The sequence below is a fragment of the Xyrauchen texanus genome, chromosome 19 (genome assembly GCF_025860055.1).
Source record: "Xyrauchen texanus isolate HMW12.3.18 chromosome 19, RBS_HiC_50CHRs, whole genome shotgun sequence".
Lineage (NCBI taxonomy): Eukaryota > Metazoa > Chordata > Actinopteri > Cypriniformes > Catostomidae > Xyrauchen > Xyrauchen texanus.
This window is the reverse complement of record NC_068294.1, coordinates 7,771,639-7,787,617: the sequence shown is the minus strand read 5'-3', so window position 1 is coordinate 7,787,617 and position 15,979 is coordinate 7,771,639. Positions and strand designations below refer to the sequence as shown.

The window sequence follows — 15,979 nt, the reverse complement described above, 5'->3', positions numbered from 1 at the left end:
ATCACCCAAACACCCTGATGCGGGTGTAGCAGGGATATGTTGTTACACCAGATTATAAATTATTTTTGTTATTTTATTTTGTTATTCTTTTTAATTATTATTATTTGTTTTGGGGTCTTTTATTTTGAAAGACTTTTGCGTGCTCTTATGAAAGGTAATGATCTCTGTATGCACGTCTGCTGACGTCATACGTAGGTGAGAGATTAAAATAGCAGTGAAATCAGAGTTCGTCCTCTTTCCTGCAAAGCTATTAGAGAGGAGAGGTACGATTTCATGAGCTCCCTTCATCGCATGTTAAATTGTTTTATAGCCGTTCATTTCATGTTAAAATGAGCAAATGTGAAAAAGTATTCCATGTGATGTTGTAGTTAACCGTTAGTTCGCATTGTCAATTTGTTAAAGTTTATTTGAGTGCTGTTAACGGGTGAATAGTGTACTGTGTGAGATGACGGTGTGGTGTGTGTCGCGTGTGAGTCGTGTTTGTGGCTAAGCGGCTAACATTTCGGTTAATTATATATATATATATATAAATATAAATTGATAAATTATATATATATATATATATATATATATATATATATATATATATATATATATATATATATAAAATATGTGTATCATTATATATATATTTTGTACCTAACGCTAAATATATACTCTAGTTTATTAATATAATGTTTATTGCATTCATTGTGTGTTTTGTAATTGACTATCTGGTGTAATCAAAATGTATTTTGTGGTTAACAGGCAAGAGAATATGTTGCAGATAACGATGAATGTCTGTTTATGTGTTTTATCACACAGGTATGTTAATTGGCATCTAAGAAACACTATAATGCTGAATTATTTGTATATGAGATTGAGATGTTTGAATGTATATTACTATTATTTTTTTTATATACTATCACTATTATTACATATATTGTACAGGTGTGTTGTAAAGTGTGTGCGTTTTGTACGCTCTTTCCTGCAAAGCTATTAGGGAGGAGAGGCAAGTGAATATGTTGCAGATAACGATGAATGTCTGTTTGTGTTTTATCACACAGGTGCTATAATTAAATATCCTTTGGCACGACCAGATTTGTGTGGAAAATTGTTTACTAAACATATCATAGAATAAAAATAACACAACGCAGAGGAACAACCACTACACGGGGGCTCTACAGCCAGAACCAAGTGTGCATGTTGTGTTCTGTACTGCACGCATTTGAAACAGGATCTACTGGCTTCTTTTTCTCACTGACCTCCACTAGCATTTGGAACTCATTAACCTTCTCTGTCAGGCTGACTAATTCCTTACATTTATCACATGTGAATCCCTCACTGCTGACGGAAGAGGCTATTGTAAACATGTGACATGCAACGCAGGAAGAAATAACATGAGCGGATGCCATGACTTACCGCAGTTGTTTGTTGTTGGTTGTTCCTGAGCGGTTAGGGTTTGAGATCGATGTGAATCCCTCATGCAATTGTTTGTTGTTGCTGGTTGTTCTTGATAAGCAGTGCTTTGAGATCGATGCAGCAATCCGTGTAACACAGAGGAGAAAAACGTGTGCATTCTGTAAAATGCACGCAGTTGACTCGCGATAGGAGAATAATGAGGTGGAAAAACGAATGCGTGCTGAAAAATGTGAATGTTAAGGATTGAAGGCTGAAAACAGATATATAAGTGATGCTAAAAAAGCTAGCAGGATACAAATACAGACTCGAGTTAGGCAACAGGTCTACATGGCTACACGATTCAGTTTGTAAGCCGGCCACCTCGCTCTCAGTTTGAAATTAATCCTCCCTCCCAAATTCACTAGGTGGGGAAATGAATCATTGCTAATCACATTTGAGGTGTGTATATTAAATGCTGTCACCACCCTGTGGGGTCTGTGAAATCCTAATTATTTCCTTCCTCCGGGACAGGGATGTTACTCAAATTGATGTTTCTGTGTACTGCGTTCAATACAAATTTTCTCACAAAAGCGCAAAGCACTCATTGCATGAGATGCACACACACATTATGCTACATGCTCCAATATGGAATACCACAAGGGTCATATTTCATCAACGTGTCCTGTCATCCACTGTCCCATTATTAATAGGGTGTGATGGTGCGGTATGCAGACAATTTCCAATCTCCTCACAGAAAATGTAATAGGGATTGTTTAGAACTGTAATACCCTATGCACCTGGACGGGTGCAAAAAAGGCATGGCACATCAACCGCCTGGAACTGTTAGCCATCTTTCTAGCCCTGAAGGCTTTTCATTCTGAGATACAGAAATCCCATATGCTGATTCAGTCGAACAACATGACGGTGGTGGCATGCGTAAATTGGCAGGGCGGAATTTATTCTCTGTCAATGATTAGCCTGGTGCAGCGCCTCCTACGTCTCGGTTTTGTATGCAAACTTGGTTCCCTTAGATGAAGGGAGCGAGACATTGTGTAAGCTTGCTGCACTACAGACTCAGAGTTTATTGAGGTGTGAGCAATGCACTTTTTGTCCCTCAGTCAGAAAATTCTGAGGAATGGTGTTTGCGTGCCTGCTTATATACCAGACAGCTTCACGCCTGAAAGGGCGTGGCTTAAACACCATAGACAATCTTAGAATTGGTGTAATTATAGAGGGGTTTCAACTAGGTCATTGGAAAAGGATTTTCCCCTATGCATTAGCATAATGCAATGTCTTGTTCCCTTCATCTCAGGGAACCGAGGTTACGTATGTAACCGAGACGTTTAATTTCCTGTATTGATGTATTTCCTACTGATACTGGAAATTGGGGCGGGACACAACAAAGGGCTTGTCCATTTTCTTTTCAATAAACAATAGGCTTTATATCAAGTCAGCCATGAAGCATGATTTGTTACTTGCTATTTCTAGCCTGATGGTATTGGGGGAGGAGACTTCTTCATGCAAAAGCACATTTTATTTGACAAAGCATATACACCTGTGAGTGCAAGATGAGTCATCAATATTTTTGATCTGTTTCCCTGGAAAATACATTTAAAACTGCTAATCTCCACATTGTTTATTTTGCAGCTGTGGCAATTGAGGCATTTGAGAGTTAAAAAGTGTGCCTTTATTTCCCTTTTGAGGTGAGAACAAGTAGTGCCTCGCATGTTGAATGCAAATGGAATGTACCTGGAAGCATAAACTTCAAGTAGCCAAAATAGAAAGACCAGGCCAAGCCATGAGCCACATTCATTTTCCTCACTTCACAAATCTCAGAGATTTCCACCGGAGCAGGACCCTGCAAGAACAGACACATGTGCAGATATAGAGGAAAGACAATTTATGACAGTTGTCTCTTACTACTACTATCATTTGCTCTGTGCTGGTACTGTATATTGCTCTAATGCATTTTAACAACATTTTGCACTATTTCTCATAGCCCGCATTGTCTGCTTATGCTTCTGCAATAAATGTGCACTGTGGTTTACAATGGCAATAAATTGTTCTCACAAAAATATTACTGAGTGCATCTTGAGCTAATAAATATAATTTTAATAAGAGATAGCTTCCTGTGATATGAGAGACAGGAAACTAACACAGATTGTATAAGACCTGATTTTGTCATTATAAATAAATAAATATAATTAAATTACTTATGATTGTCCAAATTAACCACGCAACCGTAATAAGAATTTGTCCTACCATTGGAGCATTTCAAGCTTGATGTGCAACCTGAGACTTTTGCGAGTCTCAGTCAGCAGGGGGCAAGTATCATGCAACTGTACAGACAACGCTGAAACAACAGTTTAAACTTTGCCAGTTATATGAGGCTTTAAAGGGATAGTTTGTTCACCCCAAAATTTTAATACTCTTATTATTTACTCACCCTATTGCCATCCCAGATGTGTATGACTTTCTATCTCCAGCAGAACATAAACCAAGATTTTTAGAAGCATATTTCAGCTTTGGAGGTCCATACAATGCAAGTGAATGGTGAACAGACTGTAGCTCCAAAGATCACATAAAAGAAACATAAGTGTGGCAGGGTGGGGCCGGGTCGTGATTCTACACACCCGGTCCCTTATCAGGCTAATCAAGCCTCTGAGAGGGATAAGGGCCCACTGCAGAAGATGGTGTGGGAGAGAGAGAGAGAGAGAGAGAGAGATCGTTTACAGATGTCCGTCATGTGTATATTATTTATATTGCCAAGCCGGTTCTCGCCTCCTTCTTTCCAATTGAACTGCGTTACAATAAGTAATCCATAAGTCTTAAGTGGTTAAATCCATATTCAGAAGCAATATGATGGGTATGGATGAGAAACATCACAATTTAAGTCTCTACATTTTCTCAAAATCTCCACTTTCACTTTCAGATGTGAAAGTGAAACTAGACAGCCACCACATGTGATTTTCAGATATAAAATTGAAAGTAAAAGTGGAGATTTAGAGTAAAAAACGACTCAAATTTGTATCTGTTTCTCACCCACACCTATCCTATTTCTTCTGAAGACATGGATTAAACCACTGGACTCTGAATTGCTTTTATGTTTCCTGATTTTTGGAGCTACAATGGTCACCATTCACTTGCATTATATGGACCTACAAAGCTGAAATATTCTTCTAAAAATCTTGGTTTGCATTCTGCTGAAGAAAGAAATTCATACACACCTGGTATAGCATGAGGGTGAGTAAATAAGAGAATTTTTGGTGAACTATCCATTTAAAAGGAATTAACCGTCCGATCTGAAATTGTGAAAAATAAAAAACGGATACAAGCACGAGAACTTTACGCATCGCATCTTCTTCAGTGTGTCTGATTTCAACATGCAGAGACACAGATGACAAGCACACACATCTGACACTCAAGTTATTTCTGGAAATCCACTAATATAACAGACAATTCTGCTTGAAATGTTGTGTTTGTGCTTAGATTAAATTTCACCTGCATCTGGGAGAAACACTCCAAGATGTTCTGTCTGCACAGTTCCAAAATGTGATATTTGATATTTTTGGAAAGGTTTGAAGATAATTAATGTATTAATTTATTCTCAGTGTTAACTGTATCAGCTATGTAGGCCATGTGAAAAAGCTTTTTAATATTGAATCCCTTGTGTTATATTGGATTATGTTATTTGCCATCCAAGATCTCTTACAGGTCGCCACTGCAGAAAATGAACCAACATTTGGCCTGTGCTGTTAGTAATGAATATTATTATTCCATCAAATTCCTTTTCATATTGACATTGATATTGTTCTTCTGGCACAGAATAGATGGTTTATCTTACCAGAATTCCCAGGCTCTTAAGCAACAGGTAAACGGCACACATAATGGCCATGGTGCTCCATTGATCATGAGATATGGAAACTCCACTCAGCATTAGCATTAGGAATATTACACACAGTCCCAGAAGAGCATGTGTTCTAAAGCAAGACTGAAAGATACTGCTTATTCTGCCATGATACCTGAAAAAAAAGTAGGGAATGAGTGTAGGTGTTGAATATTTTGTCAGTGCAATTATGCATTATACACTAACAGGTCCAAATCCTATATTATTTTTTTTTATTTTTTTTATTTGTTAAAATACATTTTTGCTAGTAATAAATGTGCAGACACCGATTATATTTGTCTAGTATTTAAAAGGGTAGTTCACCCCAAAATGAAAAATATCTTATCATTTATTCACTCTCATGTCATCCTAGATGTGAATAACTTACTTTCTTCTGATGAACACAAATGAAGAATATTTCTGCACCGTAGGTCCATACAATGCAAATGAATGTGACCAGATCTTTGAAGCTTAAAAAGCACATAAAGGCAGCATAAAAGTAATCCATACGACTCCTGTGGTTTAATCCATGTCTTCTGAAAGGTGTGGGTGAGAAACTGATCAAGTACTTTTTTACTATGAATTCTCCTCATTGCCCATTAGGTGGCGATTTGCCAAAAACAAAAGAAGAACGTAAAAGTGAAAGAAGAGATTTATAGTAAAAAGGACTTAAATATTGATCTGTTTCTCACCCAAACTTATCCTATCTCACCTGAAGATATGGATTTAACTACTGGAATGTTATAAATTACTTTTACATTGCCTTTTTGTCCTTTTGGAGGTTTAAAGTTTCGGTACCTCACACACTTTCACTACTGTATGGACCTACAGATATTCTTCTAGAAATCTTAATTTGTGTTCTGCAGAAGAAAGTAAGTCATACACATCTAGGATGGCATGAGGATGAGTAAATGATGAGAGAAATGTACGTTTTGGATGATCTCTTTAAGCATAAACACTTTTATCAATGGCTTTTAAAATGATGCATAAATTCAGTCAATTGTGTTCATACTTTCGAGTGACAGTGTAAATATTTAAAAAGAACAGAAACATTAAGAATATATTTCAACTAAGTGGACAAGTATCCAGGACATATGACAATTAAAGGGGATGAGGTAGGGACATGTATGAAACACATTATTGGCTTCTTACCTTTGCTTTGCATGAAAGAGCCACTCCTCAGCAAACAAACACATACTATGAATACACGTTTCCGCAATAAAGCAGAAAATCATGATCACTACTTTCTCAATAAACCGATCAGAGTCCAGCAGCCAAGCACAGAGCAGTGTGAAACCCCCCAGCACAGCAGCACATATCACAGGCAGCTTGCTCCGTGGTCTGGGGACAACTCCATTCTCTCCAATCAGAACATCCATCTAAATGCATTATAATCACAGTTAAGACATGACATATTGATCAGACTCTTTTCAGCAAGGGTAAATTAAGAAATCAGCGTGTAGGTTCCAAATATTTTTCCTAAAATAGGACCCAATGGGCTTCATTTTGTACAAGTTCATATTTCGGTCTATGCCCCCAAAACCGCTTGGTCTTATACCGTACATTTACAGAATTAGGTTCTGTAGTTCACATGTTAATGTAATCCTGAAGTGAGGATAGTGTAAACATGTTTGACTCGCAGTCCCTGGCAGAGGGCTCGAGACTTGAGCTGAGACAATATCCCTTGACCCTACGATATCGCTTCCCTCCCACAAAAGGAACAAAACATGAAATGGCATGGGGGTTTATCAGCAAGCCTCCCCACCTGATGCCTCCCCACCTGATGTACGAATATGCTGGGTTCCTGAAACTTTGATTAACTTTGGTTAAATGGAATGATTTAGATGTGGATACGGTTGGTACAGATGTAGCTATGGAATACGTCAGATGATCAATGGACCAGTGAGTGGATTTGCTACAATGGGTCGCACCTATTAACTAACAGATGAACCAGCTAATAGAGCTTTGTGTGCCATTTGATGTGGAGTTGGTTGGTATGGATGTCGATTACGGCTGCAGTGGTTCGTAGATGCGAAAAGAGAGGCTCGGGTATGAGTTTGCTGGGATGCTGGATTTGAGAAGAACCAGTTTAAGCTGAAAGGCTGGAGTGCGTTGGAATAATGTTTCAATTAAATTATGAATCTTTTGTTTCCCTCACCTTAAATTAAAGCTGTAATAGAGCTCAAGTGACATAAAGCCGAAGCAGTAGCGGTTCTAGCTTGTTTGGCGTCATGGGCGAAACCTGCTTCAACACGCCCCCAAAGATGTTGGAGTGGGGGGCTACATCAGTGAAGAAAAATTAGAATGAAATAAAGAGAGTGCAGAAACGTCTCGGTTACTGTCGTTGTGTTGATGTAGTGACACTAAGGGTCTCTCTTGAGAGCCTCGGTTACCTCTTATCTTTTAAAAAAGGCAAATAAGAATTGGCGAACAGAATTTGCATGCCCCTCCCCTGGACATACAGGTATAAAAGGAGGGAAGCATGCATCTGTTCAGACAGGTTTTGAGCTGAGGAGCCGAGAGTAAGGTCCCGGCCATTTCAGCGGCTTAGTACAGTCCTCCATCAGGGAACGGAGGTTACGACAGTAACCAAGACGTTCCCCTTCGGTCACTCACTCAACGTTGTGTCGATGTAGTGACACTAGGGGTCTCTATTTAAAAACGCCACAACACTGAACATGTTACGTGGACTGCTGATGCAGGTGCAAGCAGGCTGTCATGTGCAAAGGTAGCAGGTGCATCAGACTGCACGTAACCTTGCCCAATGCCCAAAGAGACGTCATATAGTTCCCAACATCCCTGAGGGAGGCCATGTTTATGTCTATGTTTATGTTTATGTTTATGTCTATGTTTTATCTCCATAGAGTGTTTGATGCGGCTGGGGCCATCTAACGCTATAACACGCATCAGGGAAGGTGTTCTTTTCTGATCCTAGTCTTTCAGGGGGAAAAGATCCCGTGGAGACCACATTCTGCCCAACAGGGGAGGTTAACATGTGGCAAATATGTCACATGGGCTTACCAGCCACACATGGAAGTGGCGTGGTGGTAGGTCCTGCCTCAATGGGGAGGAGCTCTACAAACACAGCGACCGGGGGCCAGAGGGGGCTCTGCCCAAGGGAGACTCTGTTTGGAGACAGCGTTCCCTTTCCGGTGTCCACCAAAGCAGACAAAGAGCTGCTCAGAGTGTCTAAACTCTGAATGCCATCCAAATAGGTGTGCAAAGCATGCACCGGACACAGCAACGTTAAGGCTGGGTCTGCCTCCTCCCGGGGCAGTGGTCACAGGTTCATTACCTGATCCTTGAATGAAGTCATAGAAACCTTGTAGCCGGTTGGGTCTCAGGATGACGTGAGAGTCTGCCGGACTGAACTCTAGGCAAGTGTCGCTGACAGAGAGCGCTTGCAGGTCCCCAACCCTCTTGATGGAAGTGAGCGCGACTGAGGAGGAGGTTCTGCAGCGACGACCTCTAGACTTATCACCACCTGCCAGCCTGAGGCGCGAGTGTGGTGCACATGAAGGCAGAGGGTCCGCATTCCCAGGTGGTGCTGTTTTGCGGGCACAGGTGCACTGCAACTGCCTTATCCAGCTAGGGGTTTCTGTGTACCTGTGGACCGCCCTGCCATCAAGGGTAGTGAGAGCGGACGAGCGATGGAGTTGGTATCGGGCAGTGAAAGGTGCCCTCCCTGACTTCGTCAGCTCATCATGCACCTCATCATGCCCGCAAAGACACTCTCTCCAATGCTGCAGCAAAACTATCATCAAGCTCGGGGTCTTCGAGAGAGACATCAGACAGACGGGGGCAAACGAGGGATTTACCTGGCAAAACCATGCCCATTAAATTCCCAAAATGGGCCCCAGTTCCAACCACACCATCCCTATACCCATGGGTAGAAGGCGCAACACGGAGGGCAGCTAGACTGGCTTTCCTTCAGAAGAAGGAGAGCCACAACCGTAACGTTGCCATGGTCAAGTTCTCGCAGTGAGAACATGAGCCGTCCACAAACGCTGCCTCTGTGTGATCTCTGCTCAAACAGGAGATGCAGCGACTGTGGCTGTCAGAAGCGGAGAGGTAAGGACAGCATCCAGGAATGATACAAAGACGAAAGGGCATCTTGAAAAAGACACGTCTTTAAAAAGACGTTCAACGTCAATATGTTTAATCTTTTAGAGAAATATATACTCTTTTAGAGGGCTGTCGAAGCGCTCAGGGGTGTGGTCTGCACTGCCGTACAGAACAAGAGAAAAGCAGCTGTAATACGCCGTATTTCCAACAGTGTATGCTCTTTAGAGGTGAGTGGAACAGCAGTGGATTTTACTCAGCTTGCTGAAACACAACTGCTCGGCTCCGAAGAAAATAGACGCACACTTCCCTCCTTTTATACCCGTATGTCTGGGGGAGGGGGATGCAAATTCTGTTCACCAATTCTCATTGGCCTTTTCTTTTCTCAAAGATAAGAGGTAACTGAGGCTCTCAAGAGAGACCCCTACTGTCACTACATCGACACAACATCGAGTGAGCGACAGAAGGGGAACAATGGTTAAAGTGGCAGTCACCGTTGCCACGAAATATGAATATGGTTGCTGCTGAGGCAGTTTGATGAATAACGTGATAATTGAGATGATCTTATTCGATGAGGGCAAATGCTTTGCACAGAGTAGTGGTTCTGTCGCATGGATCTGCCACTGGTAAGTGGGCAGGGACAATTCGCCGCAGCATAGACATAAGCAGCTGTTTATATAGGCTTACTCTGGCAATGTGATTGGGAGAATTAAATGAACATGCTCCTCTCGAACTTTGTTTGTGAAAGTCCATTTTACGTGGCTCATATCACTGCAGTTTCCAGGTGAAATGAACACTAGAGGTGCTACAGCAACAATGACTTTAATTCCTTTTCATGTAAGTAAAACGACAGATTATTAGTTAATAAAAAATTTATTTTCACTCTGTTCTTCACACAATGTTGTGTTCTAAGCCCTTTTACTATAGTACATGACGTGTAAGGTGATACATTTTAACGTTTGCATTACATAACTATTACATTAATTCACTTTTAAAGCCATACAGTGAATGCTATGCCTTTGACGTCACATTCATTTTGATCTTCGGTTAGCAAGATATTGCAGTTAAACAGAAGAAAGTGAAAGAAGGCCATTATGGTCACAATTTTCTTGGAATATGTAGTACTGCCATTGAAAAGAGCCACTAACTTGCTGTTCTCTGCTTTTGCTTATATATTTTGTATTATTTCACCATTTTGAATGCAATATTTTCTTAGCTCTCGTGGCATTATGGGATAGTAGAGTGTCCAGTGGATGCACTCTCTAGAATCTCGCAGGATGAAGTAGATCATCCAGGTATTTTTCAACTAATGATTTGTGAATTCTGAGGATTTGGATATCCTACTCCATTAACCCTACATTATCCTAATGTAAAGTGGACACTTATAAAGCCTTTATTAAGAAGTTGCCAATATTAGAAACCTGTAAATAAAGTTCAGTCTTGTTTAATGGTCATCAGGCTTTGTGATATGATAGATGCTGTGAATGAACATAGAGAGCTAAAAGTTGTTTTAGATAACTAGGACTAGTCAAATTGTGACACCATTCGGATTAGCAATATATTTTTTGACAACAGGAAAGTGACAACACAAGTGTGTCAAGACATTACAGTAATGAATATAAACAGAACAATCACAAAGCAGAACAATTACACAATCTCTTCTTTTAACCTCACTATACTAGTCTATTTTTGATGCATTGTATCATAAATCATCAACAATCATGGCATTTTATGTTTTTGATTAATATAAGTATTAATATGTATAACTATTAAGCATTTATAACATGTAATTTAAAATGCTCACTATTTGGCAAGTATTGCATGAAAGTCACACATTATATTCAGTTGTTATGACTGCATAACAATGATTTATGATGCACTTGTAAATTAACTATTAGTCATTAATGAACTCTTTTATAAATGCTTTACAAAGAGAGCTTTAATGTAAAGTGTTACATACTTTACACCTACAGTATGTCTGTACCTATATATCGGGGTCCAAAAGTTTGAAACCACATTGAACATCTGTAATCCCCCTGTAACCCCAGCAACCCTGGATACTGCTGTGTAATAGTTAATCACAAGGATATATGTCAACATCATCACATATATGTAAGTAAAAACAATTAAAACATCTTAGCTTTCTGAAAACAGGTAAAGCTTACTGTCCTTATTGTTGATTTGTTTTAATACTGTTCTGAGTTTTGTTTTGTTTTGTTTTGTATTGTTTTTATTTTTTTCTTGTTCAATATTTTATAATGGACTAAGCTTGCATGGCCCCCAGGGCACCTGCAAGCTAGAACCTCAAAAAAACATGTTCAAACAATGCAAGGAATGCAAAAAATGCTAAATAAGCAGGATCACTTGGCTTGTCATGTCCTGCACTATAGGAGGTAGAGCAGGCGTAGGAAAAGTTGTTTGGTACAGGAGCTACATGACTTTTGTTATTTAAGGATGTTAAATAACAAAAAGTCCACAATTTGTACTATGATGATATATTTACACATCTTTATGAATCTTTAATGACTCTAATTTTATAATGCTATGCTTGTGCTATTATGTCCATGTTTGTGTAAACTTTGCCTTAAATAATAATAATGATAAAAATGAATTGTAGGTGGAGGGCGTGGCCGGGACGTGCGGTGTTGAATCAGGTAATCAGTGGGAGAGCGAGATAAAGGGGAGCCGGAGACACCAGATCGAGAGAGAGAAAGACGCACAAGGCCGCATTGCATGTGTGTCTGTGTTTGTGGAGGAGCGGTTGAGGACTGGGCGATATCGTGTCTGGGAACCAGTGAGCAAGTTTTCCTCTCTCTCTCTCTCTCTCTCTCAGTCTCTCGCTCACCTTTTCCCTCTCCCCACGCCTCCCCTCGTCCCTCCCCCAGGTTCCCAGGAGGCAGGGTGGACCACAGAATGGCAGCATCAGCCCTCCTGAATCGGGTGGGTAGGTCAGTCTGGTGGCACCCCGTCCTGAATCGGGTGGGGAGGAGTGTGACAAGGAGGAAGCCGTGGCCGGCCCGAGCGAGTGGGAGAGAGAGATAAAGGGGAGCCAGATATGGCAGATCAAGAGAGAGAGATGCATGCGGCCATGTTGCATGTGTTTGTTTATGTTTGTTTTAAGTTTGACATTAAAACTTTATGTTTACCGTTCAGCTCTTGCCAATCCTTGAACTGTTACAGAACTTTACACCAGAATCTACATCAACACCTAAATCTGTGGCCTATAGTTCTTTGTATACATGAAACCACTCATACAATAAATGTTTCAGTTTTGAATGGTTTCAAAATGAGATTTTAAACTGAAAGAATTCTGTTTTCTTGTTAGTTGTGTCAATAACTGGAATGCTGAAATGGGACATCTGCACCAACGCAAATAGAGTTAATAATGCGAACCACAACATAGACACACACACACAAAAACTGCAGATGTGTGTGTGTGTGTGTGTGTGAGAGAGAGAGAGAGAGAGAGAGAGCGAGAGAGAGAGAGAGAGACTGCACCGGTTGATCTACTTCTGTGCACATACAAATCTACAGATTGACATCACCAACATATATATGATAATAGATAACACAGATAATACCTTACTGTGACACAACAACTTTATGAATGTATATTATTAATACCAACCCTTCATTATGACAATACAGTATACATTTATGAAGACTTGATGCTATATTTTATGGAATGATTTTCCGGACCTTATTCAAAAGGAATTGCAAATTGTATTTGCAATTGCGTTTTCAATTTGTGGACGCATAAAATGTGACATAATCCAAACGCAATTGCAAATCGCGCATTACCGTTTGCATTTTCGTTTAAGTGAACGCACAGTGACTGCCAGATTTCAAATGGAAAAGCAAAGTCCGTTTGCAACTGTGTTTCCCATATCTTACCAGTTTTGGCCCTGTCATATTTAAATAGCAATTTCAATTACCACGTCTGCTTTTTCACTTTCTCAGCGTCGCGTATGTAGCCAGCCAAAACTCAAATGGAATACTAATTCCTTAGTATTTCCATTGATGCCTTACACGGAAACCTGTCAATCAGGGTCAAGGGTGGGATTATGCTATGGGGCGTGTTTGTCTTGGGAAGAGACGTCACTCACAGTCGACGGTCAAGATCAAATAAACCGGCGTCTGTTCAGGGCATCACCTCTTTATTTATTTTGTATTTATTTTAATGTTTATTTGACAGGGACAAATGCATAGAACATTGCTTTATAAAGAATAGGCCTACAAAGTAGATGCCACGCATACATGTTTCTAGCCATGACTAATTTGCAACCCCTGTCCCTGGTTAGGCTTATAAATTTAAAACAAAAATGACAGAGTATTGAGTTTAAGATTTATAATTAATAAAATACATACAACAAATACATCCCATATATGAAATAAGATATGGGCTTAAGTAGATGTGGAAGTCACTATAAATCAAAGTCTAGACACATTTAACAATACAAGAACACAAAAGGGTGCATATGTCTGTAGCGTGCTCACATATGCAACATTATGTTTGTATGCATTGTGTTATGTCCTGTACATTCAGTGTTCACAAAGCTGTTTCAGTTTCAGCCATTGCTTTAAATGTGTATTAAAAACCTTGAAGTCTGTCAATGTTTTAATTTCAGATGCATTCCACAAATGTATGCCTCTTACTGAAAATGATGTCTGACCAAATGTTGTTCTACGTTTTGCGGCTATAGTTTCCACTTATTGTGCCTCTAGTTCTTATTCCGCTCTTTTGTTTATGTACTAGTTGACAGAATATTTCTGGTGCAACGTTGCTCACACAATTAAAAATTAGTTTTAAAAAAGAAAAATTTACAAAACTGTCAAAACTCAAGATATTATGCTTCCTTAGAATGATGCAGTGATGCCATCTTACAGATTTCTGGTCCATTACTTTTAATGCTTGTTTATATAATGACTCTTGACCGTCGACTGTGAGTGACGTCACTTCCCAAGACAAACACGCCCCATAGCATAATCCCACCCTTGACCCTGATTGACAGGTTTCCGTGTAAGGCATCAATGGAAATACTAAGGGAATTAGTATTCCATTTGAGTTTTGGCTGGCTACATACACGACGCTGAGAAAGTGAATAAGCAGACGTGGTAATTGAAATTGCTATTTAAATATGACAGGGCCAAAACTGGTAAGATATGGGAAACACAGTTGCAAACGGACTTTGCTTTTCCATTTGAAATCTGGCAGTCACTGTGCGTTCGCTTAAACGAAAATGCAAACCGTAATGCGCGATTTGCAATTGCGTTTGGATTATGTCACATTTTATGCGTCCACAAATTGAAAACGCAATTGCAAATACAATTTGCAATTCCTTTTGAATAATGTCCGGAAAATCATTCCATAATATTTTGCCCATTGCTTTAAATGCTGATATGATTCAAACCAAAAACCTTTTTTATTTTATTTTATCATTATGTTTTATGGAGATCAATGGCTAGAGAGATCAGTCTGTTAATACATAAAAATCACACAGTAAAAATGCAAAATTAAAAAACTAATTTACCTGAATTTTTACATTATATTCTTGAAGTTTTTCAAAACTAAAATATCAGACAGGCCACTGAGAAAGTTAAGAGAAGGTGCTTAAACTTACCTTAAATTTCCTTTTATGGTACTGTATTAGACATCAGACGTTTAATCTCTCTTCAGTACTCTCTCCACTCTCTGTCACTGTACCTCTCTCTCACTCTCTCTCTCGCTCTCTCTCTCTGGCTTGATATTTTCTAACACGCCTCTCTTTCTTCATGACTTTTTTTCTTTGTCTGGTAAGTTTCACTTTCATTTATGGAAGCCATGTTTCCACCACTGACAGTGATGTCCTCTGGAAATGCCGGATGTTCTGCTGGTTGCATTGGTGCTTAAAGACACAAATCTGTAAAAATGTTGCCTTCTAAATGCCTAAATGTGACTAGTATAGTATAGAGTATAGAACATGTTGGTAGATTAATATATACTGTATATAGGGAAGTATATACAGTGGGGACCACACCCAAAATCAGAAAGATTCTTAGTTTAACTTTGAAGTAGTTTTAGGTAGGGCTGGGTATTGATACAGATTTGAATCGATTCTGATTCATATTGGTATATTTCTATTATAATGTCCATTTTGCATTCTGCTCTCATATGGTCAAGTCACATTGCAACATTTTCATCACTTCTTTCCAGCTAGATTATGAAAAAAGTAGGCACTGTATTCATGAAATCAGACCACATATTTGTACTAGAAATTGGTCAAATTAATATGTAAAAAAAAAATACTTTCAAACCAAAAAGTGCATTTACAAAAACTTGAGAAAACCAAAAAGTGTTTGTTAGTCCCTCGCTGTACATTTGTCCACTAAATATGCATTCTATAGGCCCATGCATACGTCATGTCCTTGTATAATTTATGGTCTCTGTTTAATCTTGTGTGGCAACAAAGGTCAGTCACAGTGGGCATGGTTTTGATACACGTTGGAGAGTCTTTTATATTTTAAACAGAAGAGCAAACATACATATAAAAAGGAATTGTGTGTTATATTTATTTAGAATTATGTCTTCATGGTCCTGGGGCATTCCAGGTAGGATTGTTTAAAACTTTGTCAGCTGACATTTCTTTCCCAATCACACTGATGTACCGAATA

General features: G+C 39.3%; 1 protein-coding gene across 1 annotated transcript in view; it reads right to left on the bottom strand.

The window, feature by feature from the left end:
- Positions 1-15,061, bottom strand: part of sting1 (stimulator of interferon response cGAMP interactor 1) — a 29,735-nt gene extending 14,674 nt beyond the window's left edge. The window contains exons 1-4 of the mRNA XM_052150121.1: positions 14,950-15,061; positions 6,419-6,645; positions 5,225-5,402; positions 3,130-3,238 (exon numbers count right to left, since the gene is read on the bottom strand). Of these exons, the coding sequence (XP_052006081.1) occupies positions 3,130-3,238; positions 5,225-5,402; positions 6,419-6,645 (514 nt within the window). The 5' untranslated portion in view covers positions 14,950-15,061. The remainder of the gene's footprint in view (positions 1-3,129; positions 3,239-5,224; positions 5,403-6,418; positions 6,646-14,949) is intronic.
- Between the last annotated feature and the right edge of the window lie 918 nt (positions 15,062-15,979).